The sequence below is a fragment of the Helobdella robusta genome, assembly GCF_000326865.2.
Source record: "Helobdella robusta unplaced genomic scaffold HELROscaffold_12, whole genome shotgun sequence".
Classification (NCBI taxonomy): Eukaryota; Metazoa; Annelida; class Clitellata; order Rhynchobdellida; family Glossiphoniidae; genus Helobdella; species Helobdella robusta.
The window spans coordinates 3,570,592-3,598,527 of record NW_008703664.1 but is presented as its reverse complement, the minus strand read 5'-3'; the positions used below and the strand labels follow the sequence as shown (position 1 = coordinate 3,598,527).

The 27,936-nt window shown below is 31.2% G+C and overlaps 3 protein-coding genes across 3 annotated transcripts; 2 read left to right on the top strand and 1 right to left on the bottom strand.

The window, feature by feature from the left end:
• The first annotated feature begins 538 nt into the window (after nucleotides 1-538).
• On the top strand, nucleotides 539-4,060 carry HELRODRAFT_186716 (hypothetical protein). The gene is made up of 7 exons (XM_009013722.1): nucleotides 539-626; nucleotides 1,244-1,282; nucleotides 1,439-1,880; nucleotides 1,971-2,132; nucleotides 2,308-2,502; nucleotides 2,576-2,797; nucleotides 3,633-4,060. The coding sequence occupies exons 3-7, from the start codon at nucleotides 1,466-1,468 to the stop codon at nucleotides 4,031-4,033; spliced, it is 1,395 nt and encodes a 464-aa protein (XP_009011970.1). The 5' UTR covers nucleotides 539-626; nucleotides 1,244-1,282; nucleotides 1,439-1,465; the 3' UTR covers nucleotides 4,034-4,060.
• A 2,118-nt stretch (nucleotides 4,061-6,178) lies between these two features.
• HELRODRAFT_168024 (hypothetical protein) lies at nucleotides 6,179-7,130 on the top strand (the record flags this gene model as incomplete). The annotated part of the gene is made up of 3 exons (XM_009013721.1): nucleotides 6,179-6,235; nucleotides 6,527-6,809; nucleotides 7,036-7,130. 3 exons carry the CDS (start codon nucleotides 6,179-6,181, stop codon nucleotides 7,128-7,130), a joined length of 435 nt encoding a protein of 144 aa, XP_009011969.1.
• Nucleotides 7,131-10,300: 3,170 nt separating this feature from the next.
• On the bottom strand, nucleotides 10,301-26,416 carry HELRODRAFT_73133 (hypothetical protein; the record flags this gene model as incomplete). Its single annotated transcript, XM_009013720.1, has 8 exons — nucleotides 10,301-10,370; nucleotides 10,895-10,965; nucleotides 11,248-11,402; nucleotides 11,625-11,691; nucleotides 12,126-12,221; nucleotides 22,550-22,773; nucleotides 24,113-24,253; nucleotides 26,383-26,416. Coding segments are annotated over 8 exons (858 nt in total), but the record flags the coding sequence as incomplete, so codon positions are not given.
• Nucleotides 26,417-27,936: the final 1,520 nt, after the last annotated feature.

Sequence of the window (27,936 nt, the reverse complement as noted above, 5' to 3'; positions counted from 1 at the left end):
TTTAAATTGTAATCGCCTCATCGTTTTAGAACGCAAAGAACAAAAAATTAGCAACTACAATAATAATGCAACTAACAATAATAACAAAAATAATATAGTAATATATAAGAACCACATGTCAACTGCTTTTGAATGGAATTAAAAAATCATGAAAAGAATCATAAAAAATAGCCTCCAAGAAACAAATGAAAACGATAGCATTAAACTACGAATATACTACTCCAACCAAAAAACGTCGTCTCTTGTGATGGAAAACAACTGCAATAGTAAGCCAGAATCGATTATGGATCACAGCCATTTGATATAGTTGTTCAAATGTAATATTAGTGAGTGTTGGCACCATAATTCCGAATATATTGGTATGACGACGACGAACTTCAATAGGACATATATATCGTCCAAACCATGAACTTAGGAAAAAAAAATGAATATTGGAAATATATTATTGAGCCGATTTGCGCCTGAAACCGTATATATATCCATGCCTGAGATCCCTTAGTGAACAAATTTACAATGCGCAGGAATACTTTGTTTATATTTTCGATGAGCGAAAAGTCCCGACATTCCGTCGCCAGCAGTGTTTCATTTTTTCCACTGAATTATTTTCATCCGTTCAAAGCATTTGTGTGAGTATTTTCTTTAATGTTATTTGAACTATTTTTATTAATTTATTGTCTGCATTTTTAGTAATATTTTATTTCGTAAGTTGCGATTATCGCTCAAGTTCTTTGTTGCGGTCTGAACTTATAGTACTTGACTACTTGTACTCTGTACTGTACTGCATTGATTCATTCAATGAATTTCATTGGATCAGCAGCCTCCTTTTCCAAATTTTTATTCTGTTTGATTCTTTGAGACAAGTCTAAGATGACTATAAAATAAAGATAAACGAACAAGACCACCGCTTACTTAATTGGTTTTCTTTTAATATTTAATTAAATTTTTAAATTAATTAATATATTTAAAATTTTAATATTAAGAACAATATAACATCAACATCTCTGCTAATTAAGATAAAAAACTTTTATTTTTAATTATTAAAATATAAATAAATGAATGAATGCATGCACCATTGAGCAGATCATTTGATATTGATTATTTTATTATTCATTAAAAATAAAAAAAATTTAAATATAATTCATCATAAAATAGATTCAATCAAGATTATCAACATCAACACTTATAACATGTTCATTTTATTTTCATTTGATTTAATTATTAATGTTCAATTTTATTTTTCAAGATGAACTCTGGCCTCTGTTAATTTCTACTTATAGTATACACACACAGGTAGGATATGCCAAAATTAAAAAAATTATTCTCCAAGTTTTTTATCAAAATTTTTTTCTTTGAAAATATGAATAATTTTCATTTTTAATATTAGTCAAACGATCTTATGAAATCGACAATTTTTAGTAACTTAATAATTTTGTTCAAAAACGGCAGATTCCTGTGACACTGTGAGATGTCTTCTCCAATCAGTAGCCTCAACAGTTTGTTTTCCTTTACAAGCCCTGCTGTCAAACGCTTGTTAGGCTGGAAACAAGGGGATGAGGAAGAAAAATGGGCTGAAAAAGCTGTTGACTCTTTGGTCAAAAAATTGAAAAAGAAGAAAGGGGCTCTTGAGGATTTAGAAAAAGCATTAAGCAACCCAGGAGTTCCTAGCAAATGTGTAACGTTGCCAAGATCTCTTGATGGTCGACTGCAAGTTTCTCATCGCAAAGGATTACCACATGTTATTTATTGTCGAGTTTGGAGATGGCCTGATCTTCAAAGTCATCACGAGTTGAAGGCACTTGATTGCTGTGAATTTCCTTATTCTTCAAAGCAAAAAGAAGTCTGCATTAATCCTTATCATTATCAAAGAGTAGAAAGTCCAGGTTTATTTGAATTTATTCATTTTTCTGCTAATCATTATATTACTCTCAGACTAATAAAGATAAAAACTTAAGATCCTTATTCTTTTTCAGTTCTTCCACCAGTTTTGGTACCAAGATACAGCGAGTACCCTTCAGGGATGACATCCTTCTCTCAGATCAATGAACCAGTTCTTCCTTTTAATGTCAGCTATCCACATGGATTTCACCAATCGTCTAGTGGATCTGGACCATCAAGTCCTTTTGGTCTGCCTGGTCTGATTATTTAATATATATAATTTTAAAAGTATTATTACAAGTTAATGTATATTTTAAGTTTTTATAAATTTTTATTTAGTTTTTAATTTTAATGCTCTGACATTTGAATATTTAATGAAAATTTGTAATTGATTAGGCTTATTATAACATAACTTTTTTTATAATGTTTCAGCTGATAGTCCTCCTCCACCGTATAGAGTTCACAGTTCAGTTAGTCCACATTTGGGTGCAGGGGGAGACAGCATGGCTCCTCAACATTCTGCAATGGAATCATCCATCTCTGGACAAGTACCTTCAAACAACATGCCTGGTAGATATCCAGCATCATCATCCATCCCTAAACATTCATCCAAGTACCATGGCAATGGTATGATTGGAAAAATATTTTTTTAATTTTATTTAAAATTGCGACTTACACTGTGATGAATCTAACTTTTTAGATGTGCAGGCCGTAAACTATCAGGAGCCAGACAACTGGTGCTCCATTGCATACTATGAGTTGAACAACCGTGTTGGTGACATCTTTTATGCTTCAGCTCCCAGCATCATTGTTGATGGCTACACAGATCCATCAAATAATGCAAGTCGTTTCTGCTTGGGGCTCTTGTCAAATGTCAACAGAAATTCAACTATTGAGAATACGAGGCGGCACATAGGCAAAGGTTGATGTTTTCATGCAATTTATTCTTTCAACCTGCCTGAGATTAAATTTTCTGCTCTGACCTGCTAGTGAATATGGCTTCTGTAAAATTACTCTATTTGTTTAAGTAATGGAAAGTCAGGAGAATTATTTTGTAGAAAGTCATTAAAACTCATGAAAAATTTCTTTCCAAAACATGTCAGAACTGGCTGTATATTTTTGTCTTAGTTTACATTATGTTATGGTCTCATGATATATGTATTTCAACCAACCCATTTTCTTAATAGTTGAACTCGGACAATTTTTGATCTTTTTATCATTGTGGGTTGCCTAAACAGTAAACCACTTGGACCAGCAACTTGTCAGAATAATAATCTTTAGGAGCAAAACTAATTTTTATTAAGCAAGCTTAATTAGGCTATCTTAATTCACACTCAAAAGTAATTAACGACCACAAAAAAATGTTGCCCATTGACAAAAGTAAAATCTTTTTTGTTGTTTGACTTGCATTTATCAAATATGTCAGAGCTTATTTTAAAAAGTTATGTGAATGTCTGTAATTGATTACGTTTTGTTGTATGATGTACAAATTGTTACAGACAACTTGGAATGCAATTTATTATCAAAGTTATCAGATTGTTACGGAGCAATTGGAATGCAGATAATAGCCTCTGACATCCATCTCAGAACTTTTTATTTTTTGAGAATATTTAAACACATTCTTGCACCATGCACCGTCTACATTTTAACTTCCTTCATTACTGAATTTTTTTCTGTTGTAAATATTATATATACATTTGCAATATATTTTTTAAATTATTTTGTGTATTTATATTAATTGTTTGTCTGTTGCATAGGATTGCATCTGTACTATGTTGGAGGAGAAGTATTTGCTGAATGTTTGTCAGAGAGCAGTGTGTTTGTACAAAGTCGCAACTGCAACTGTCACCACGGATTTCATCCAACAACTGTGTGCAAGATTCCGCCAGGGTGCAGTTTGAAGATTTTCAATAATCAAGAATTCGCTCAGATGTTGAGTCAATCGGTTGGCCTTGGTTATGAGGCTGTTTTTGAGCTCACAAAGATGTGCACCATTCGTCTGAGTTTTGTGAAGGGTTGGGGAGCTGAATACCATCGCCAAGATGTCACCAGTACTCCCTGCTGGATTGAGATTCACCTCAATGGTCCACTTCAATGGTTGGATAAGGTGTTAACCCAAATGGGGTCACCTCACAATCCTATTTCATCAGTTTCGTGAGCAATCCTGAACTGCTAACCGTCATAGATTGAAATCTTTATTGTATCATTTATGATAAACTAGTACGTTTGTATTTTATAGGCTTTTTTATAATATGTTGTCTTATAAATAGTATCAAAAAACTATAAATGCATATTTGGTGCCCTCGTTTATTTTCAAAAAAAGAAACTTATTTTAAACATACAAAAGCAAATTTGTGTGGTAAATTTAATAATTTTTAACGAATTATTGGGGCACGTTTAATATGTATCTATTATTCACAATTTCATACGTGTTTCATGCTCTTTAATTTTTCCGTAGTTTTGTTTCTATTTATTCAATAGGCCATATTACGTTATGGCCATGTAGTTTTAACGATTTATTAACAGAGTTTTTACATTAGTTAATATTTTTATAACTTCATTACTGTTTTTAATGTGGTATTTACTTTTTCGTCAGTTATTTTTTTTGTAAAATTATTTGGCTTTTATTTATTTACCACAATTTGTTTGAAAAAAATTTTGTGATTTCAAGATTGCAAATAATCACATTTTGATGTCGATCACTCGCTTCTTACAAAGTTGCATCAACAAGTTATCTCAATGAATTTTTCATGTCACTTACGCCGTTTCACAAACGCAAATAATCTTTTTCAGAATCAGCTTCAAACTAATTTATTTGTTAATAAGAAATATAGTAACTTCATTTTTACGATGCAAAATTATTGAGCGCTGCTGGATGATTCCTCCTGAATGGCCCTAGTACAAATATGTTTAATTATGTTTATTATGCTAATTGACACTTAAATAAGTAATCTTCACTCATTGTCTCAAAATATTTTATTTGATTACTCGAATTGTTTGTGAGTTGGGTTTTTTTTTTATAAATGAGCGCTTCCACGTTTTATTTTTTTCAAATTTCGAATAAATTTTTGCTTTTACATTTTGAACATTTCCAACTAATTGTTGCTGTATACTTCTGCTTATAACTGTTTCATTCAGATGCACCTTGAAACGATCATTTAGTCTTTTTAAATCTTTCTTTTGTTTGTTTTATGATATCATATTCTGTGTTAGATGATTTTATTACTTTACATTTTATATCTCCTATAAGTAGCTTTCTTTATAAAAAAAATCATGGTAGCTTTTTTATGTGTATTCAATAAAATGATATTTGTTTCAAACTTATCTTGTAATATATATATTATTTATTTATATTTCTATAAATATATTTTTAATTTTTTAACTTGATAAGATATTATTTTTTGTTTTTCAACAATTAGACACACGTTGAGTTTTAAAAAAATAGCTTAGGCTTAAGTTTTCAATTTTATTTCCTCTCCTTATGATTATGGTGCGCCAACAAATTTTAATTCTTCCAAATTCAACGTTATTATTTAATTATATTTTCAAGACGTCGTTGTTTTCACAGAGCAAATGACTGTTAAACTGACATTTAATCACTTTTTTATTTTCTTCCATTGCTGTCTATCCACATTAATGTTACAAATAATATTATTCAGACTATGTTTCGATATTTTTACCGAAGACATTTTTGTATTTGATATTGTTTATTCGTATAAATGATTAACTACTTAACAGTTCGTTACTATTAACTAGACTCAGATTTCAAGTCTGATTAATCTGATCAAAGGTTTTCAACAATTTTAGCACCGCAAACCCTCTAGTACCTTGCTTAACCCCAGTGCGGCGACCTATATTTAAATATTATTGTCGTTCATACAATTAAGAAATTGTAATTTGCACAGTTTGAGGTGTTTTTTAAAATCACTAGCAATTAGTGAGTAAAAAAGAGATTATAGATTGTTGTTGTTGTTATAATTTTGGTTTAATTTTTTTTTTGTTTTTCTGTATGCATAACGCATTTACCATAAATGTGAGTTTTTGAAGAATATGATAAAGCGTTGCTAAGAATCTTAACGAAATTCGTTACGAAGGTTGAGGTTCTATCAGATATTGAATTTTAAAAAGTCTTAGCAATTCATTTTTTAGATCGAGTCTATTTCCGTATTTAAACTTGGTAATAGGCTGTAAAATCCTATTTTGCATAGTTATGTTGCTAGAAATGAAAAAAGTAAGCACAACATAATCTCGGGATGTGGCTGGCTGCAAACATTTTTTAAAAAATTGTTAGAGCCAACGTCGAATGAAAGTAAATTTTGCGGTGTCCGGAGAAAAGATCGCCGGACAAAAGACCGTCAAGGTAAGGTCGCCAAACAAGATCGCATAATATAAAGGTCGTAAAACGATATGGTCGCATGATATAGATGTCGCAAAGCAATAAGACAGCATAAATAATAATCGATAATAATAATATATCATGATATAATAATAATCTGCCCATAAAAAATCTTCGCATTTTATTACTGACCTACGCTTAATTACTCGCTTCGAAAGTTTGAACAACCAATCCATGCACTACTGTTTTGAGTTACAAATTTCTTGAAGTTTTTGATGGCGGCTCTTTGGTTTGTGCACGTGTAGTCCCAAAAAGGGGTTGATAGTGGATGCTGGCTATTTTTTTGTGAAAGGAAAAAGACGAAATGACACGATTTCTTGGAAGTGTAGCGAATACAAAAAGGGAAAATGTCCAGCTTGTCGTCACACCAGGCTCAATGAGATTGTGAAGTCGATTGGTGATCACAATCATGTTCCAGATTGTGCGAAAGTCAAAGCCAAGAGAGTTATGGTTAATGGGAAGACCCAAATAGCAGAAATCATAGTTTCGAGTCATGTTATTGTCGCAAACTGCACTTCTCATCTCTCACAAGCTGTTGGTCAGTTGACAGCAAGAAAAGATCAATACGACGACAACGTCAACAAGATGGGCATTTTCTTGCAACAACCAACTCGCTGACTGAACTAGCTATACCGCGGCAATATAAAACTATTTTAAACGAGGATCACATTGAGGAAGATTTTTTGTGTTATTAATTTGGGTTATTGCAGGCACACAATTTTCTTGAAAAAGTTACAAAAATTGTACATTGCACATCATTAAAGACAAAAATCATATTTACAATGGTCTTAAACGACCCCTGAAAAATCATTCGATTCTAGATGGGGTCGCAACCAGAGATTGTGAACCGCTGGATTAGATGTATTTACAGCATGTTAACAACCGATGCTGTATGATTGTCAATCGTTAGGCATACACGCATTTTTCACGTATCGAATAAAGATTCGCTTTGGAGTAGGAACTCTCGTTGCTTGTTTTTTCGATCACATCGGGGTCACCAGTTTGTTGCGGGGTTGCTATCCACACCACACAACTCACATACGCATTACGTATGCACGCGCTCAAAGATTATCATGCGGTGCGCATCATACGCGGTATATATATATATATACATATATATTTATTTATTTTAAGTTATTTAAATAAATAAGTTATTTAAATAAAAAATAAAAACTTATTGCAACACTAATATTTATTCATAATTAAACTAATAAAGAATTCTAGGGAAGATAAACTAACGAAAAATCAAAGCGCTTTTTAAGATATGTGGTGATTAAATTGCTTTTTGGATGTTATGTAATAATTTACCAAAAAATTGTACGTTTGTCTCACGCTAATTGACTAATGTACTAAAAATCAAATTTAACTATTAATATCTAAAATGTCAGTTGTAAACATTTAAAAAATTCCAAGTACTTCATCATAAAAAATAAATTTTCTACAAATTTTATTACAACTAGAACATGCATTTCTAAATTAAATATTACTAAATCTATAAATAATGAAAATTATGAAAGCCAAAATTGTACGAGAGCCCATCGTACGGATGCCTCATCATGCTCGTCTAAAGAATTGTTTTCAATATCGCTGTGTGATTGTGAAAAAAAAACAAATTAACACAATTGAATGAAAAAAATTATTGAATTTTTATTGACAAAAAGAATGAATGCTTATATAAATAAATATATTTCTATTAAAATATTGTAAGTTGGTGTCGCACACCATTTTCATAGACTTGAATGTTTTTAAGTTTATTCTTTGAGATTAGGCCCGTAGCTCGTTATGTTTGAGTGTGTGTGGGAAATAAATTTATTTCTGGGTGGACAACTTTAACTGTTGCACATAAAATTTTACTTAAGAATGTTTTAACATTCAAAAAATTGTTGTTTCTTAAGATAGCAAGGAAATTTCACTGTCTTCAACATTCCTAACAGTAATTGTTGTGTTTTTTCGGTACATTTTTTGTCAATTGTTCTATTCTCATGTGATTAAAAAATGGTACATCAGCATTTTTTATATCACAAGTCAGCCATTACCTGAATTTTTTAATTTTGAATTTATAATAGATTCATAAATGGCATTTTTTGAAATAATTTTATAGGAATTTCACTAATTTAAGGTCTTTTCCTACTGAATGAGCATTCATTCGCTTGCTTTTTAATGCTATGTGAATACCTCGTCCCCACAGAAAGCTCATTAACAACAAGAAACTGAACATTTTTGAAAACACTTGAAATAGTTTTTCAAGTACTAAAAATGAAACAGGTTTATTAGAATCAATTTTGATATTTCTTTCCGATCACGATAAAAAAGCCTACACGTAAGTTTCAGATGTTTGCAAAACCCAGCTTTAGATTTATTCAATATAGCTTTCCAATATTAAAACTCTTCTTTGTATATGTTTCTCCGTTAGAAAATAAAGTAAATTGATGGCAAGATAAAAAATGCAGCGTCTAATGTTTGAAATTATTCCAACCATTTAATATGTTGAAACCATTCTGTCCTGAAAGATCTATTCTGATCAATTTTAGGATATGTAGGGAGCATAATCTGTACCTAAACAATTTTTGCTAGATCGTTAGATCGTTAGTATCATACTCAGCATATGATAGTCGAGGTTTCTTTGCGTTCGAACCCTATTACTACAATGCAACACCTGGCGCTTTTTCTTTACCATCTTGCCGACAAATTATTGTATTCCCAATTGCCTTAACCGTTCGACGGCCCTAAAAAATCCGGTTTCTCGCATTTTAAAAACTAATTTACTACCTAAAAATATCGACGTTGAATGTTAACTATAGTTTTCTTTATTTGTTGTGTTGTCATTTATATGGTTATTTTAGCTATTCAGTTTCACAAACTGCATAACTTTCACTAATTCTTTCATCTCAATTTCTTTAAAGTAAAAAATTGTCTGTCTTGATTTATTGGTTCAATATATATACAATAAACTTTGTATAGGCTCGCCAGGACCTCTAGTCATATGTTGTACACGGCATATGATAGTCTTTGGGTATTGGGTAGATAGTGTTTGAACTAGTCAGTGGCGGATCTAGGGGAGGCTGGGTGACCAGTGCCCCCAATTGTGAGCAGTTTTTTTTAATAAAAGTCAATAAAACTCATTGTTTTAACAGAAAAAGCACCGTTTTATGTCGAAAATCGCAATAACGATGCAAAACATGACACTTACTTACTGGCCAACTATCTTTTAATGGTAAATAAATGTATTGTTTACATTATATTAACACATTATTCAACTGATGAATATTTTTTCCGACAAATTAATATAGGGGTGGGCAAACATTTTGTTGAAAACTATTTTACCTTATATATATATATATATATATATATATATATATATATATATATATATATATATATATATATATATATATATATATATAACTTTGCGAACGTTGACCGGGGAAAGAATGTCCTTAACTGTTGAAATGTTAACCTGGAGAGCAACATTTATGGCTGACGACCTTTCTTTTTATCTTATAATTTCATTTTTTATTTTTTCGTTAAATTAAATTCAAGGCCGTAGTTCGCTCACTCTTTAATTAATAAATATATTTTATTGTAACCTTGATAGTTGACTTTTTTCTCCATTGTGCAGTTTTCCTGTAGTCACAATTTGTAAAAAAAATATGCATTCATATGTATGAATTAATTGTCAGTCATATTAAAACATAGGGCAGGAGGGATAATTTGAGACAGTAGATAATACGGGATTTTATAAAACTATTAATACATGAACATGAAACCAAAGTACCAAAACTAGTTCTTCAAAGTTTGCCATGAAGATCTTAATAAATAAATTGAATGCACATAAATCCAGCATTTAAGTAGTTTTCTCTATCTATGTTGATTACAAAATAAAACCACGATTCACATGCTTAAGTTGATTAGTTTCATAATCAGTTGAAAATATTTTAGTTTGGGGAACGTTTTAAGGTTTAAACTTTAAATTTTTCCTTATATAGAATAAAATTTGTTAGTCAAGAAAACAACACTTTAATAAAGTTATTATTGAACCTGTGCCCCGTGGAAGTTTATGTTGGTGCGCACCGGCCTGTCATTCAGAGGATTCGTGTGTCTGCAGACGTCATATTGAATTGGATTGAATTGACGTCATAATTAATAAATAATACAAAACAAAAATAAAAAAATTACAATAAAATAATGTGAAATAATAATTAAAAAACATCAAATAATTAAAAAAACAATATGAAACATTAAGAGAATTGGAAAAAAAGTCACTAGACTTGTCAAATTAGAAATTCAAATGGCAGGAATACGTTCATAAACTTTATCTCGTAAAAGACACATTGGTAGCATATAAATTTTTCATGCATTTAAGAAACTGTCGGATTTCTTGAAAATGATAGTAAGACCAACAACGCAGATTATTAGCAGATGTATTTGCACACAGTCTACGGTCACTCAATAACAATATTTTTGGATTGCGTAACGAGAGTATTGGACGTAACGGTAGAGATAAGTAGGATTTCTAAAGACAGTTTTTTCACATTAAGTAGACACTGACCAAATTAATTTTAAAAGTATACAAAGCGATTAAAATGATTGCTAGATGCAACGGATTAGCTGAAATGAAATAACCTGCAATTGTTTTCCATTGAAACATTTTGATCAATTTCATCCCCTTGAACCAAGTCCCTCAATGATAACAACTGTAATCAGAAGAAAATATAATAGTACCTACAACATGAAATAATAACATGGCATACGCCGTGCACGTCAAAACATTCTGAAAATCAACGAGCTTAGTTTGACGACAAAATATTCCTTAGGGAGATTGCGAGGATTTCTTCATCCTTTAATTGCAATGCTATTTAAGCTGCACATATTTATCATCTTGCATTTTCAACTAATTGCATTATCAATAACGTCAGTCTTATCATCAAATGCGTCAGTTTTAGTGAACTAATTGTAAAAAAATGTAATGTTCCAACGTCTTTGTTGCTTATCAGCATGGGTTTGTTGAAGATGATCCAAGTAACAGTTTCGTCGCAGCCTGGTATGGTCAGGGAGCCCTCATATGTTATAATGTCCGATGTTTTCGGCAGAAGATTCTTCACTGTAAGTTTAGGAACATGAACCTGATTCCCTGGTCAGCAATCGTTATCATTTTTATTTACAATAAATTTGTAGTGATTGTTATTAACGTCTTTTAAGTAAGTCTTATTCTTAAATAGTATTCAATTCTACGTTGTTAAAATTGTCAATTAATTCATAACGTAACCTTTGTAAATAGGAAATCATGTTCTAAAAATTGAATCATGTTTTACTTATACAATGAAAAACAACACAACCAGTAATATACACAGACCTCTGTATTTTACTCGATGCAATTCTTTTGCTAGGACTTGAAATTCTTCATTCGATTCGTTGCCGATCTGTGAAAAGTCGTAATATTAAAGGTTATGATGTTGAAGATCGTGATGTTGAAGGTCGTGAAGTTAAAGATCATGATGTTGAAGGTCGTGAAGTTGAAGAAAGTGATGTTGAAGAACGTGATGTTGTCGATCATGATCTTAAAGTTTTTTTTAAACTTTAGGTCTTTTCTTATATTCATGATGAGATTTTTATTTCATCGTTAATACGTAAAAATGCAAAATGAATAAATTTTTATTCAAGAACGTTAAAGAACGTTAAAGAATGAATTTTTATTACTTTTTCAATATTATATCGTCAGATATTTAATAGCACCAAAACCTATATGAAAAAGTTTCGTTTTTATTCTAATATTGTCCAAAAATAATTATAAATTATATTCTAATCTTCAATGTGGAAATAATAAAAAAGGAACATTGAATATGTTATTATTTACTTTGCAGAGAACAGAGAGAACTGCCAGACCGTAAGTTGAGGATTTGGCCTGTGTGTAGTTTCCATATATTTCCGAGTTGTACGCCACTATTTGTATCTGCAGAGTTAACAATCGTTTTCAAATTTTTCATGATCAACAACAACAACAACAACACACACACACACACACACACACACACACACACACTAAATATGTGACGATTTTAAGTCATATTTTTTCCGCTGAATTTATTTTATTTAACTTTTGTCACATGAAACAAATTGAACTTAATTTAAATATAGTAACCGTAGTAAAAATAGTAATAGTAAAAAATTCAGTAATAAGTATGGTTTTAAAAATTTATAGTGAAAACACAAAAGTTTGATGTTGATAATACAACGAAAAATTTTATCTTATTTTGTGAAACTAATCTTAAATCGCAGTATAAAAAAACATTGAGACATCAGTCGGATCGCTGAGACTGACTCACGAGAAGTCAAGAGCAAAAGCGAAGAGACGACGCGAGCGTAGAATATGCGTGCAGGCACATGAAAACAATTGCTTTCGTCTCACAATGCAACAATTAATAATGACTGGATGGTCGCTTTATAATGAAAGTCAGATTACAGAACAATGCAGATTCTTTATGCTCCTTTTGCATTCAGTATTTTCGTCACTTTTATGAAAATTTCTTGAGCGGAAACATAAAAATTGAAATAGCTTGTTCGAGTCCGGTTTCCAAAGAAATGTTATAAAATCGAACCTCTACAATAAAAAATAAATAAAAGTAGATATATATATATATATATATATATATATATATATATATATATATATAATTGTAAATATGTGTATGTAAAAATTGACTTTTGAAAACAAATGCAATGTTAGAGTACATTGAAAACATTTTAATTTCTAACTTGAAACATAAAATTATTAAAATGATGGCGGATGCTAAGTTTTTTTTAACAATGCAAACTTGTTTGATTTTTTTTTTTATATTTTGATCTTTTTAGTACAGTCTTTCGATAATCCTATAGCTGAACCTCTGCTAATAGATATTTAGATTCGTCACTGTTTAATGTATGTTCAAGAGGTCGTCGGCCACAAATTCTTCCCCCTGGCCGATAAAATAGTTATCAATGCGGGCCTCACAGCAGCAAGAAGTTTGTCCACGCCCTGATGTAAAAAGATGTTTTAATATGTTGCAGATTCTTCAATATTTTTTATTCTATGCCCCACCTTTGAATCAACCTCGATCAAACGTGTTTCCAATGTTGAATTGTATAATTTTTATTTCTTACCAAATTTGGAAGTTGATTTATTACGTATTCACTAATCAAGCTTTGGCATTAACGGCATTTATTTTTTTAGGATAACAATAAGTTTCTGTTTCATACATATCTCATTTTGGCTTTAGCATCAATAATTATTATTAATTATTTTTATTAATTTTATTATTTAATGATTATTATTATTACACTTTTTATATTGTTTAAGCTTTTATTATTATTGTTTTTGTAAAATATTTGCTAGCTGTAATGATGGTTTTCATGGATTTGTCGAAAAGCTGAGAGATGTTGCATGTGCCGATGAGTTAGTTGTTCAATGAAGATTACACGTCCTGAAAATTGAGAAATCAATATAATTCTTCCATGCTCTTATTTCATTCATTCGTTCGTTCGTTCGTTCGTTCGTTCGTTTTTTTTTAATTTTTTCAAGATAGAATTAGTGTTACAAGTTTTAAGAAAAAAAAATACATTTTTTTTACAAGAAAATATATTACAACGTTTCCAAAATTATTTACATTTTCAAACATTTTCGTTTTTTCGAGAAATAATGCTACATTTTTTTAAAAGAAATTTGACATTTTCAAAATATTTTACAACATATCCAACATATTTTACAACATTTTCAAAATATTTTACAGTATTTATAATTAAACGTGTTTTATTTGTCTTATTAAAAATATAACAAATTGTGTCGGCATTTTTCCTCATTCAAACTGTTCTCTACGCAACGCCTTATTCAAGAAATCTTTCACGTGATTATATGTAATAATTTCTACAGTCCTCAGGTGTGATTTCCTGGCTACATTCCAAAACGCTGGTCATAAGCTCAGACTCGTTTGCACAGTTTTCTTCTTTGACTGCATTCTTCCATTTAGAGAAGAATTTCTCGATCTGATTTAGGTGCGGGCTATATGGCGGTAAGAAAAATAGCACGTACCCGAAAAATAGCTCATATTGCACGAGTTTTGCGAAAAGAAAAATTGTCCATAATCAACATTGCATTTTCTATATTAATGAATGCCAATTTTTCTAAAAATGAATTTAGAAACATAAAATATTTTTCTGTGTTAAATGCACTTCTAGACTCAGAAAAATAAAAACAATGATAATAACGATAATATCGAGAGTAAAAAAATTTGTGGCCAAGTATAGTAGTAGCAGCAGTGGCAGTTGTGGTTGTAGTATCGTCACTTGTCTTCGTGCACTGCTTGTTGTACATTGATTCTGCAGGAACAACTGCTGTTTGCGTCTATTAACTTCAAGCTTCAGTGGCGAACATCTGTGCTACAATGCCATTTATTTATCTATCCACCATTCAATTTTTACTCTTTTTCATTTATTTATTTTTTCTCTCTCTGTCCCATTCTTCATTTTTTTTATGTTTGATCCAATTTCTAACTATTAAAAAAATTGTTGTTTTAAAAATTGGATGATCATCGAATGTCATCACATTAGCGGCAAGCAATGTATTTTAATAGGAATCACGATTGACGTCGGCGGTTAACATTTCAAAAATTTAGGAGTTTGAATATGGAGCAGTTGAAAGTGGTTAAGTTGGACGATGCAGAGGGAGAGAGGGAGAACATGAAAAGAAAGGAGGGAAACAATTTACTGAAGCTCCATCACTTGGATACGGGCTACGAGACAGGTTAAACGAATGTTTATCGCAGTGACACTCTTAAATTCCCGCATGTAACTGTATGGGAGAGAGATATGGATGATGTTGAAGGGAGAAAAGACACAAATCACAAATAATTAAAATCATTTGATGTGACGCTTAATTAATTAATGTTCAAGCAGTTTAGCATGAAAGAAATTTCAATAAATGTTAAAACTGAAAATGTGTATGTGTACAATTTGTGAAACATGTTGTTGCATCCGTTGATTTAATTTGAAATATTATTTGTCGAATGTGATTATCTTTTAGGCAGGTCACCAAAAAACGTTTTAAACTTTTAAAACATCAAACTTTACTAGTGATTTTATACTATGTACGTACAAATAACTAAAATAATGATTTATATAATATGAACGATGGGCAAGTTTAGCTATGTAGTTGCAAACTAATAGTTAGACTATTTTTTGTCGTTTTCCTGCATAGTTTAACTAAAAATATTAATTTAGTTAGTTGAAGTAAAATGATATCTTTCTTTTTTCAACAATCTGGCGATATCCGACTCAGGCCAGACATCATTGTGGGATAGTTGACCGGATAGTTAATATTCTTATTCAAAAACGGACATGGATTGTTATTCAATAAACACGCATGAGCATGTTTAAACTGTACATGTTCATTTGTTTATATGCTAAATTTGCGTTTGCTTTTTGGCCCTTCTCTCTGGAACTCACTACCTCTTTTTCTAACTACTTCTTCATCACTTACAAAGTTCAGAGCGGATCTCAAGACCTATCTGTTTGTGAAATTCATTGTGGAGCGCTGTTGAGCATAGAGGAAATGGTGCTTCAAAATCTAAGTGTAAAATAGATAGATAGATAGGTTGGTTGGCTGGTTGATTGATTGGATTGATTGATTGAATGAATGAATTAATGATTGAATGAATGAATTTATGATTGAATGAATGAATTAATGATTGAATGAATGAATGAATGAATGAATGAATGATTGATTGATTGATTGATTGATTGATTGATTGATTGATTGATTGATTGATTGATTGATTGATTGATTGATTGATTGATTGATTGATTGATTGATTGATTGATTGATTGATTGATTGATTGATTGATTGATTGATCGACCGATTGATCGACCGATTGATCGACCGATTGATTGATTGATTGATTGATTAATTGATTGATGGGATGACCTTGATGACACTTAAAAATTTTAGTCTTTCACTTGTCATGACTCGGCACAAACAAATGTTCGTCACAATCACAAGGTCTCACTTGATTTTGTCTCATAATCACAAGGTTAAGTTTATATATATATATATACATATTTTATATATATATTGGGTTGAGATTATCTGATATGCAGTTGTTTAAAAATATCAAAGCATTGTATGCGCTGTTCAATTGAGTTTTTCAATTTTTCAGTTTTTCGTACGACGAATATCGGTTTATTTTCAAGTTTGTTCAGTTCATAAACAAAATTTAGATTTATTTAGGGCTAACAGAAAAATAGACCAAACAAGATATGGATGACTCTGAATTTGAAATAAAAAAGTATGTTCTCTTTCGGAAAAATAGAGTAAATCAACCTTGTCAAGAACGTGTGTATAAAATCAAACTTGAATGCTAAACTCAGAAAAGACATTGATAAAGAAGGCTACAAGGAGTCAGTGTGGTGTGAGATTGCTAACGAAAAAAATTACTGATTGGAATATGTTGTTATCGGCTGCCCCACGCTGATAGAGAAATGGACGCAGGATTACGTGACCTTATGGAAACTGTTAGTACGAACTTTACTACTAACAAGACACCTTGTTGTGAGTTAAAATAAATAAAACAAACACAATTCAGGCGTAATAAAATATTATCTTTATTTCCATGTGAATCTCGAACCGTTTCGTTTACAAGCTATCAGGAAAAAGGGAAGAAATCGAGAGAGAAGCAGAGACTTAAAAATTAACATAGATTAAGTAGCATTGAATTGCAATAATCTTTGATAATAATTAATATGTGAGATAGTTTATAAATGAATGTTTGATCCCTACAAAACAAACTGAAAAAGCACATTCATTCTGATGGAAGATTTTAATTATCATATTGACTGGCAAGAACAAGTTGGCAAAAAACTACAGAAAAAAAATTTCTAGAATTTATGGAAAATAACCACTTTATTCAAGTGGTAGATAAAACAACTCGAGGCGAAAATATTCTAGATCTGGTAATTACGTCAGGGGACCATCTAAAAGAAGACGTTGATGTCGGAGAACACTTTCTCACTAGTGATGATCAAATAGTAAGATCTAAAATATTTTTTGAGCAACAAGCCGATAGGAATGAAAAAAGCAGTGGTTACAACTTTTTCAAAGCCAACTTTGAAAAGGTGAGAGACGAAATAAAGGGCTTAAATTTGAACAAACAGGTTGAATCGCTTGAAGTAGAAAAAAGTTGGAAAAAGACAGACAGCAAAAATTTTTATATTTATGTAAGAAACAAACAAAAACAAAAGGATAGAGTGGGCCCGCTCAGAAATGAAATAAAACGTGATAGTGGAGACCGACGCTAAAGCCACGGAGCTGTTAAACAATTATTTCAGTTCTGTATTCACACATGAAAAAGAAAAAAATTACCAGTAGCTAAATGTAACCTTAACTGGAACATCTTTGGTAGGGAGTTCAGAATTACAAAAACGGAAGTTGTATTTCAAGTTGGACAATTGAAGTAGAATAAGAGTCCAAGAATTGATGGGTTTTATCCAAAATTCTTTAAGAAAGTCAGAATAAAAATAAGTTAAGCTTTGACAACCGTATATAACAATTCTCTTTCATTTGGAAAAATACTATTCGATTGGAAAAATGCATTAGTAGTACCTTTATACAAAATAGGATATCGAAGTGAACCGTGCAATAACAGACCAGTCAGCTTAACAGGCATTGTATGTAAAGTACTAGAGAACATAATCAAAAGCCGGATATTAAAACACTTATCAAATAATAATAATAATAATATAATTGGCAAAAGTCCACATGGTTTTGTAAACAAAAGATCATGCCTAAAATATCTTCTAGAGTTTTTATAAAAGGTTTATGCCAACTTGGATAGAGGTAAAGACGTAGACTTAGTATATTTGGACTTTGCCAAGGCATTTGATAAAATGCTACATAAACGATTACGCATAATACTAGAAGAGGCAGCAATAAGAGGAAACTTACTTGATTGGTTAACTAATTGGTTGACCCAGAGAAGACAAAAAGTGGGCATCAGAGAAAACTATTCGAACTGGGTGGATGTTACAACTGGTGTACTTCAGGGCTTAATGCTGGGATCACTGTTGTTTATTATTTTCATCAATAATATTGATAGTGGGATTTATTCAAAAAGAGTCAACTTTGCGGATGATACCAAGCTCTGTGCAGTGGTAGAAAAAATGAGGATGAAGAAAGACTGCAAACTGATCTAAAAAAAACTTTACCAATGGGCGAAAAACAGGCAGATAAAATTATACATAGAAAAATGCTCTGTAATTCACATGGGGACAAAAAACAAGCAAAATATATTAGAATTTGGAAACAGACCTTTAAAAGTTTCATCGCAAGAAAAGTGGAAAATCTACCAGTGCATAGAAGTAGCAAAAAGAGCAAACTATACGCTTAGCATGATCAAAAGGACGATTGTTAACAGAGATTAATCAGTAATGTTGAATCTATATAAAACGTTAGTGCAATCTAAATTAGAATACTGCATATAGGCATGGAGTCTTCACTGGCAAAAAACAAAGAAGCAACCCGGATAATTAACAATTGTGAAAGAATTTCATATGAGGAAAGATTGAAAAGATGCGGACTGACAATTTTGGACAAACGTAGGACTAGAAGAGATCTTAATCAGGCGTACCAAATCATAACGGGTAAAGATAGATTCATCCCTGTTCTTCCAATTTACAGAAAATAGAAACACAAGAGGGGAGCAGTACAAGCTTTTCAAAAAAAGGGTTGGAACAATAAAAGAAAGATTTTTCAGTTTTGAGAGTTCATTGAACATTGGAATAAGCTGGTCAAAAAAAACCGTAACAGCTCTTACAACGCGGAAATTCAAAGTCAGACTTTGAAGATTATGATTTTAAATCCATATTATTATTCAAAATCGATCCAGTGGTTCTCACACAGAGATATCTACTGAACCACTATAATCATTGTTATGTTATGTTATGTTAAAACGATTATTAATATTACTTATTAATATTACGCTACAAAACAATACGATACCAAAAAAATCAATTACGATACCACTACTCCAAACTAAACTATGAGACAATAACATACATATATACTAAAAACTTCTTATTTTCTTCGAATCCAACGCTCAAAGTCCAAAGTCCATGTGTACAGCTTACAACGCATAATGTCTACTATCGTACAACGTGGGCAAATATTGCACTGAGAACTACTCCGTGATAGTAGGTTTACACAAAGGCCTCCAGCAAAGGTTTATGCCTAAATGGAAAAAAGTGAATGCCGCGAGAAATAGCTAGAAAGTACAATCGCATCGTTTGTAAACCGTGCGTACAGAGGCGCCAACTTGTCCAAGATATTGGGAGGCCCGGGCCAGGGCCACCAAATGACATATTATACCATATGATTATACCGTTTCATTACAGTTATATATACAAATATGTATGTATGTATATATTTTTCTTCTTTAGGTCTTCTTACAATATACAAATTACATATTTTTATTGTTGCCTTTTTCATGTTCAAATTTGTCAATAATCTGCTACCATCTAATTTCTCAAATATTTTTTCACTCAAACCTTCACATATTTTTAAATCTACTCGTCACTTCATTCCATATATAATACCATTCAGTAGACTAAAAATTTTAAATGATAGCATATTTATTCTTGCACCCAAAATTTGGTTTACAATTTTGCCTCTATCTGTTACAATTACTTCAAAATCTCGTCTTTTTAAACAACATTGTAAAACTTATTTAATGTCTGATAAACGGCGATTTTTGCAACTATAGTTGTTTTAACCTTATCTAAATCTTATTTGAATAATTTTTGTATATGAGTAATATCAATGATCTGAATAAAACTGTTTTTGTATGTATGTATGTATGTATGTATGTATGTATGTATGTATGTATGTATGTATGTATGTATGTATGTATGTATGTATGTATGTATGTATGTATGTATGTATGTATGTATGTATGTATGTATGTATGTATGTACGTATGTATGTATGAATGTATGGATGTATGTATGTGCGTATGTAGGTATGTATATATGTATGTACTCTTACTTTTGAACTATATTTGGTTTCATATCATTTAATTTATTGAAATGCTATAGAATCCTAAATTCAAAACTTTAATTTTATGTACTCATTTTGAACTATATCTCTGTTTCATAAGATTAATAGAATAGAATCTGCAGTTCAATAACTTTTGATTTATTTCGATCTAGATTAATCCTTGATTTTTGTCGAACTATTTTAATTTTTGATTTTTGTTGATCAATGTTGATTTTATTTGGATAGGGTGACTCTCTTACAAGCATTTGGTTGCTTTTTTAGTTTACCCCTCTTTTGAGAAAATAAACGAATTGAATTGAATATATATATATATATATATATATATATATATATATATATATATATATATATATATATATATATATATATGTTTACAATATTCTATAAATTCTACCAAATGTTTGGCGTTAATATGTTTGTAGTTCGTTTATATATGTATATATATATATATATATATATATATTTATATGTTTCAAACATATATAAATATAGAAATTAATGAAATAAAACATCCAAATGAAATTAAAACAATGCAAATGTTTTTAATCGTAAATCATTGCATAATTGTTTAACGTCAATTGACTTTGTTAAGGTTCGGTAGCAATGCAGTATCGCTCTACGTGGTTCAGCCTCTCCTGTCCCATTGTAGATCGCAGATACGTTTTCAGACTGCTTAAGGCTGAGAAACTTCTCTCTGCTGTGCAAGTTGTTACAGGTGATGTCAAAAAAAGCATTAAACATTGAAATCTTCAAAAAACATTTTTCGCATAGATTTGCATTTTATCAGATCAATAACATTTTGCATAATTTGGATTTCCTTTTGAATTACTACAACCATGGCAGATGAGGTCTCGAAACATTTTCAGATGTAGAATAAGACGATCTTTATTTGTATCATTTCCGTAATATTTTAAAAGCTTTGAAACTTTTACATCCTGATCTTGCAAATTCAAAGCACTTAGATCTGAGTTTTTAACGTTTTGTGCAATAAGAAATCCTTCGGACTTGAATCTTGTTTTCAGACATTCATCGGACATAGAAGACAGAAACAAAGAAGTACAAAGAATCTCCAACTTTCTAATCAATAATGACTGCAAAAGATCATTAATAAAAAATGATCCAATATATCAAGATCAAATAAATAACAACAACGAATAAAAAACAAAAACTTTATAATATACTACAAGAGCCACACGTCGACAGCGTTTATATGGGATGAGAAAATTATGAAAAGAATTATAAGAAACGCTGGCAAACCATTTAATGAACAAGAAACCGTTAAACTTAGGATCTATAACATCAACTATAAAAATTCATCTTTATTTATGATTAGCAACTGCACAAGCAAGCCAAAAAGGATAATACTCCGTAGTCACCCAGTGGGCACCAAAACTCTGAATACATCGGGATGACAACAACCAAATTATCAAAAAGGCTTACCATGCATATTCAGTCAGGATCAATAAAGAATCACCTGAAAAAGAAACACAACGCGAAAATCACCAGAGAGATACTTGACAAAAACGTAGAAATAATTCACTACTACAACAATCCACACAATCTAAGGATTGCAAAACCTTTGCTCATCAATCAAAGACGTCCACAGCAACTGGAGTCCTACCGACTTGTTAGTTCGTTCGAATAAACTCAGTAAAGACACTCATAAACAAAGTCAGAATTCGAACAAATTCACTTAATGAAGAAGACAATAATGAAGTCACCCAAAACCTATATAAACAGACACATAAAACAAAATCCGTAATCAACACTGATGATGACAAATGATTGTCGAAAAAAAACTTTTTATGATGGAATGTACGTAAATATTTAAAAATATTTAAACAAAAATGCAAAAATGAATAAAAATTTTGTTTATTAAGTAAACGAACTTGGTAATGAACTGAAATTCGTCGTACAAAAATTAAAAAACTCAATAATTGCTAATTAAACAACGTATGCAATGCAGCTGTGATTTTTTTAAACAACTGCATATATATAATATATATATATATATATATATATATATATATATATATATAGAATAACTTTTATATATGTATATAATATAATGATATTAATTTTTACATTTTATTTTTAAGCAGGGTGTGTCGCACATAACAAATTACAATTGAAAAATTGTGTTGTAAAAATTAAATTGTGTTGTAAAAATTAAATTGTTTTGTAAAAATTAAAAGCACCAAACCTCTGCTGGAAAGAAGATGCCATCAATTGTATGTTCTGATCCAACGGTTTCGTGGCTCCCGAAATGAATGAAAACTTCCACCACTCGATATTGGTAAGACAGAGGACCCCCTGTCAGGTTTACGTACAAGGGTTCATCGCTGGTTTTAACGCTTTTGAACGTGTTGTACCTAGCTTTGCGAGCTGATTTTGTTTCTGCATTGTTGGCAGTTTTGCCGGCCGAGTCTTTTTCGTTGTTGTTGTTTTCTTCGTAAATGTAGTGGTTGTCTTCGTTTCCGTTGAAATTTGTTGATTCGAATTTGTCATCAAGTATGAATTTCAACAATGTTCCTGAATTAACGAGAGTCCCACTCGTCTTCGTAATGAAAAATAATGCAATCAATCAATAGAACAAATAGTAGTCAAGTTAGGTCTAAACTTTAATCACAAATTTATAGTTGCTTTCTTTTTAAAACATCAGTTTCACGTATAGAATAAAATATAATGGCACGTTCAAGGCCGACGTGTGCTATTAATTTGAAAAAAATGAAAGATAACTCAAGTTATTTATGCTGTATAGGTAAGTTTTTTAAATTTATGTTCTTTTTATAAAAACACAAAAGTGTGCGCACTGATACAAGTTTCAAAACTTCCTTGGCCGAAGTAACCAACGTAATTGGTGTCGTCATAGCATCTGCTCGAATGAACGGTGCTTACGCATCATAGGAGGTGAGAAGTTTTATTACCTTTGAAATATTACAATTTGAAGAACTTGCCGTTTGTTCATTTTCACTTACAATAAGAGTTTGCACTGCAAGGAAGGGAGCACAAAATCGCAACTATGCACGCCCTAGAGGCACACACACACAAAATTACAAAGTCAAATACGCACACTAATGCACATTCATGCGTTAGAGACATGTGAAAACACACAGAAACATTAAATATAAGCAAAGATACATACGCAATGTAAAGACGCATACGCACATGTATGTACACTTGTATGAATACATATACACGGGTAGGTATAGATATATAGGTAGATGTAGACGCAGAATTACACACACACAACACACACATACACACACACACACACGTATGGACGGACACAGAACATCTCGCACGCGCATGTGCAGCGCGATATAAATATAGGAGGAGGGAAGAAGTGATGGTCGATTACTTTTCAATTTCCAATATCTGAGAAGATGCACGTGCATGCTTCGTCGCCTGCACCAACTCCGAGCAGGCCGTCACGTGTTGCTCCCTCAAATAACGTTCTCATCCTACTTTCTGTCACTCCTTTCCTTCTGATGTTTCCTTCCTAGTAGGTGGTTTTGCGGACAGCTCAACCGACGTTCACTCCTTTTTGTTGTCACATGCTGCTTTCTAAGCTGTTCGCTCAATTATTGTTAAACTTTCTTTCAAATAACGCAGTGTATGAGAAACGTTTTAACAAATTTACAAGAGATTTTCTTATTTGCCAGTCGTTTATTATTTACTTTTACACATCATTTTAAATTAAAAATGGTAAATTTATTTGAAAATTCAATTAGTTACTTTATTTAATTTGTTTAAAGTTGAATACAAACTTGAACACTATCAAGGTGAACTTTATTAAGTCTTGCATCAAAAAGGAGAAGATTGGTGTTGATGTCAATTGGTGATTGTCTCTTGCCCCTTGTACACAACACCCATTCAGGATTGACCAGGCCCCAAAAATTTGGACCTGCACGTTTTATTTCATTACTAACATTTTCTAATATTTTCAAGCAGTGTTGTTAAATGTTCATCAAACAACAGCTGATTTTAATGAAAGTTTTAAAGTGTAAAAAGTATTTTGATAAAAAAGCAAAAAATTGGAGATTGAGTGCGTTGGAATAATGATTTTTATGCAGTATGAACAAAGGAAGTTTCGACACAATGCTTAAACATCAATCAAATGAATGTGCACTCCGATGCCTTCATTGAAAAAAATGAAAGTTAGTTCATGCGGTTAGAATTGAAGGATGGCTCTTCTTTCAGAAAAGTAAAATGAATTAAAAAAAGATTTATAAGTTCGAAAACGTTTAAAACAAAGTGGTAAATTTTATGAAAAAAATTTTTTTGCATAAAGAATTTTTGGCTGAATGAAGTTTACAACTACGAACATACTTTCTTAATAAGTCTGACGCATATTAAATCATAAGATGGAAATATTTTGAGTTGGAAACAAACATGTGTTAGCGACAAAAGATATTTAATAAGATGCTTCGATGACATTGGGACGAAAATGTAGAATTTGTTATGTTAAATTCACGCCAGTAAATTGTTTTGTACAATGAAAAATTATCGATTGTTTTAATTAAAAAAACTAAAAAAATCCTAATCACATCTTTAAAATTAATGCAATTAGTTTTATCAACACCACTAATATTATCCTCAATGACACCCTTATCATCGTCATTGTAACCATCATCGTCGTCGTCTTCATAGTTTAGCCATTAGTGGTTGCAGCTGCTGTGCGTCAGCAATCACACGCTTGAGGTCGTGAACTTAATTGACTGCAAAGCTTCTGATAAGACCATCCACGTGACGTATGAAAAGATGATGACGTCACTTTACTCTGACCTGTCACAGTCGAGGTCAAAAGTCATGAACATCTCGTAAGATAGCGTGACTTGGAATATATTTGTTTAGAAGAGGTTTGCGTGAAAAATGACGACACGCGGTTGTCTCCTTTAAAAACTTTCTGCTGACACGAGGTTCTAGACAAAATGCATGTACAATAGATAACATTGAACACAAGCTTGCGTCATTTAGTAATTTTATATTCAAAATGAGTAAAATAATATATATATATTATACTTTTCCTGTTCCAATTACATTTTCAGTCATTCGCATTTAACAGGCAACATTAGGTATCATGAGTTTCAAGTATTATAGGTCTAGATTGATTAAACAAAAAAATAAAATAAAATCATAAAAAATTGCAAAATAGTTTAGTTAGTTTAAAAGCTCCCTTACCCTCGCCTAAACTTTTTAACTTAATTTATTTTATCAAACAAATTGATGAATTTAATAATTTAGAATTTAAAATGTTAATTTTACTGTGAGAAGCATTCAGGTTATTTTCACTTAGAAAATATAGGAGCATTTGTTTTAATTATTTTTTCAGCGATTCTCAAACAAATTCAATGGATTTGCGTGCTTTCAAAGTCCATTTTAATGAAGGCTTCTTGGACGTGTTTCTGTATGGCAGCCTTCTCAGTAAAACCATTTTACGTTTCTAATCAACTGTTATATGAAAAATGCTGTCTTGCTATATGGTGATTAAAAATTTATTTAATAATAACATACAATGCACGTATGTGCTACTTATACTTCAGGAGCATATTCATTAATCTGTGTTATCGGAGAAAAGTAATGGACTTGCGCATTTGAAATAAATTTCAAAGATTTGAATAATGTTAAAAGTAATGCTAAAGTGTTTAAACATCATGGATCATGCAGACCGACAACTTGATTCAGTTTCGTTGAAAAGTATTCAATCACAAGTTATAAAGCATTTTTTCTCGAAGTACCAGAAGTATTCTATCATCTAAAATTTCAAAGTAACTATGATGCGATTACAATTTCGAGGTATTTCAACGAACAACGCGCATGCAAGATTCATGCCGCTGTATTAATTTTTTGAAGATGTATATAGTTAGAAAATGGTTAAATAAAACTAAATCATTAAAAAACCATTTTTTCTAATGTTTTTCTATAAGAAGTTTTAATCATTCAATAAACCTACTTTAAAGTGTGCATACGTTTAAATACTAAATATGTCTGAAAGTTTGTTAAGTCTGGACAGATAACTGGAATGAGACCAACCTGAGATGCCGTTGTGCGTCCACCACTCGGACCATTCCGTGCCAGCAACTGCAGTGGTTTCAACAATTTATCCAAATTAAAAATTTCGTATAAGTAGAGTTAAAATTCTAAAACACGTTTAATAATTGAAGTATAAAAAAAGAACTTTATGCAATTTTAGCATAAAAATTGGACTATAACACTTATTAAAATAATCAAAACTTATATGAATTGTCAAATGAAAAAATATATTAAACGATAATGTAACAATATACATGTGTCAAAGCAAATAAAATTTTTAGGAATACACAAATATTTGGAGGTTGTCCATAAAGGATGTTACTCTTTTTTAACGTGTTTTTTGAACCCCCTCCCCCGTGTTACAAACTGTCACAAATCAACAAACCCCCCGAAAATAAGCATGTCACAAAACTTTACCCCCCCCCCCCCTTTTAGTGAAGAGTCATTAAACAATATAATTGTTCAATGCATTTTATTTTTTATTGATGTCAAAATAACGAATGACAAGTTTTTAAGATGGCAGTTTGATATCTAAATTAAATGACGAATTAATATGAAAGATCACGAATTGCTTTCTTCCAAAGGCTGGCCAGGTGCTGTGAAACTGAAACCAACGGAATACGTGGGCTTTCTTCTTTTGGTATATTTAGTAACTCTATTTTTGTTTATTTAAAAAAAGGGACGTCACACTTGCGTTTACCCCCCCCCCTTCGTCGCAAAGTGTCACAAATATTTGGACCCCCTCCTCCCTTTAAGCGTGACATCCTTTATGGACGGCCCTTACGTGTTGAAACATTGATTGATTGACCAAATTTATGATGAATTTAAAAACATTTCAAAAGAAAAAATACGAATGGCAATTTGAAAAGAATGAGAAAGTGATTAAAGAGGTCCATGTCTTGCACGTGATGATAAGGCAGGTAGGAAAGCTTGTTTGATGTACTTGTTGGAGTAGGTAGGTTAGGGCAAATGTGGATGGAGTAGGTAGATTAGGGCCAATTTGGTGTAGGGTAATAAAATAGAAATCGCTGCCTGTTTAAGCAAGACTGATACGCAGCGTTAAGAGTCAGATTTAAATTTTACGACTCATTAATAGTCTCCAAACGATTCCTCGGGCAACTTTTGAGATGTGCTCGCAAAGTTATTATACTGCGATAATTCTAAAATACTTTTTCAATATTTTAGTAGGGATGTTTTTTTCATATACTTTTATAATTATTAAACTGAACAACTTGGCTGAAAAAATTTTTAATTAAGCAAACACAATCGCTTTGTTCGTTTGCACACAGAGAGACACAAACACAAAAAACACGCGCACGAACACACACACACATAAGCACGCACAAAAATACACACACACGCACACACACACACACACACACACATATATATATATATATATATATAATTATATATATACTGAAACTAATAAAAATTTTAAATGTTGAATTACTATCTTTACATCAATAACGATATTCCTTAAATTTGATCGTGGAATCGAGAATATGCAGCTTGAATGAAATTTGGTGTGACAATAATATTATAAGCAAAGTT

Bases quoted from the DNA above. Each gene is read 5' to 3' on its own strand.
- HELRODRAFT_186716 (XM_009013722.1), top strand. From the start codon at position 1,466: ATGTCTTCTCCAATCAGTAGCCTCAACAGTTTGTTTTCCTTTACAAGC. The intron at 2,133-2,307 runs GTCTGATTATTT...ATAATGTTTCAG, and splicing joins AAGTCCTTTTGGTCTGCCTG to CTGATAGTCCTCCTCCACCG. The intron at 2,503-2,575 runs GTATGATTGGAA...CTAACTTTTTAG, and splicing joins ATCCAAGTACCATGGCAATG to ATGTGCAGGCCGTAAACTAT.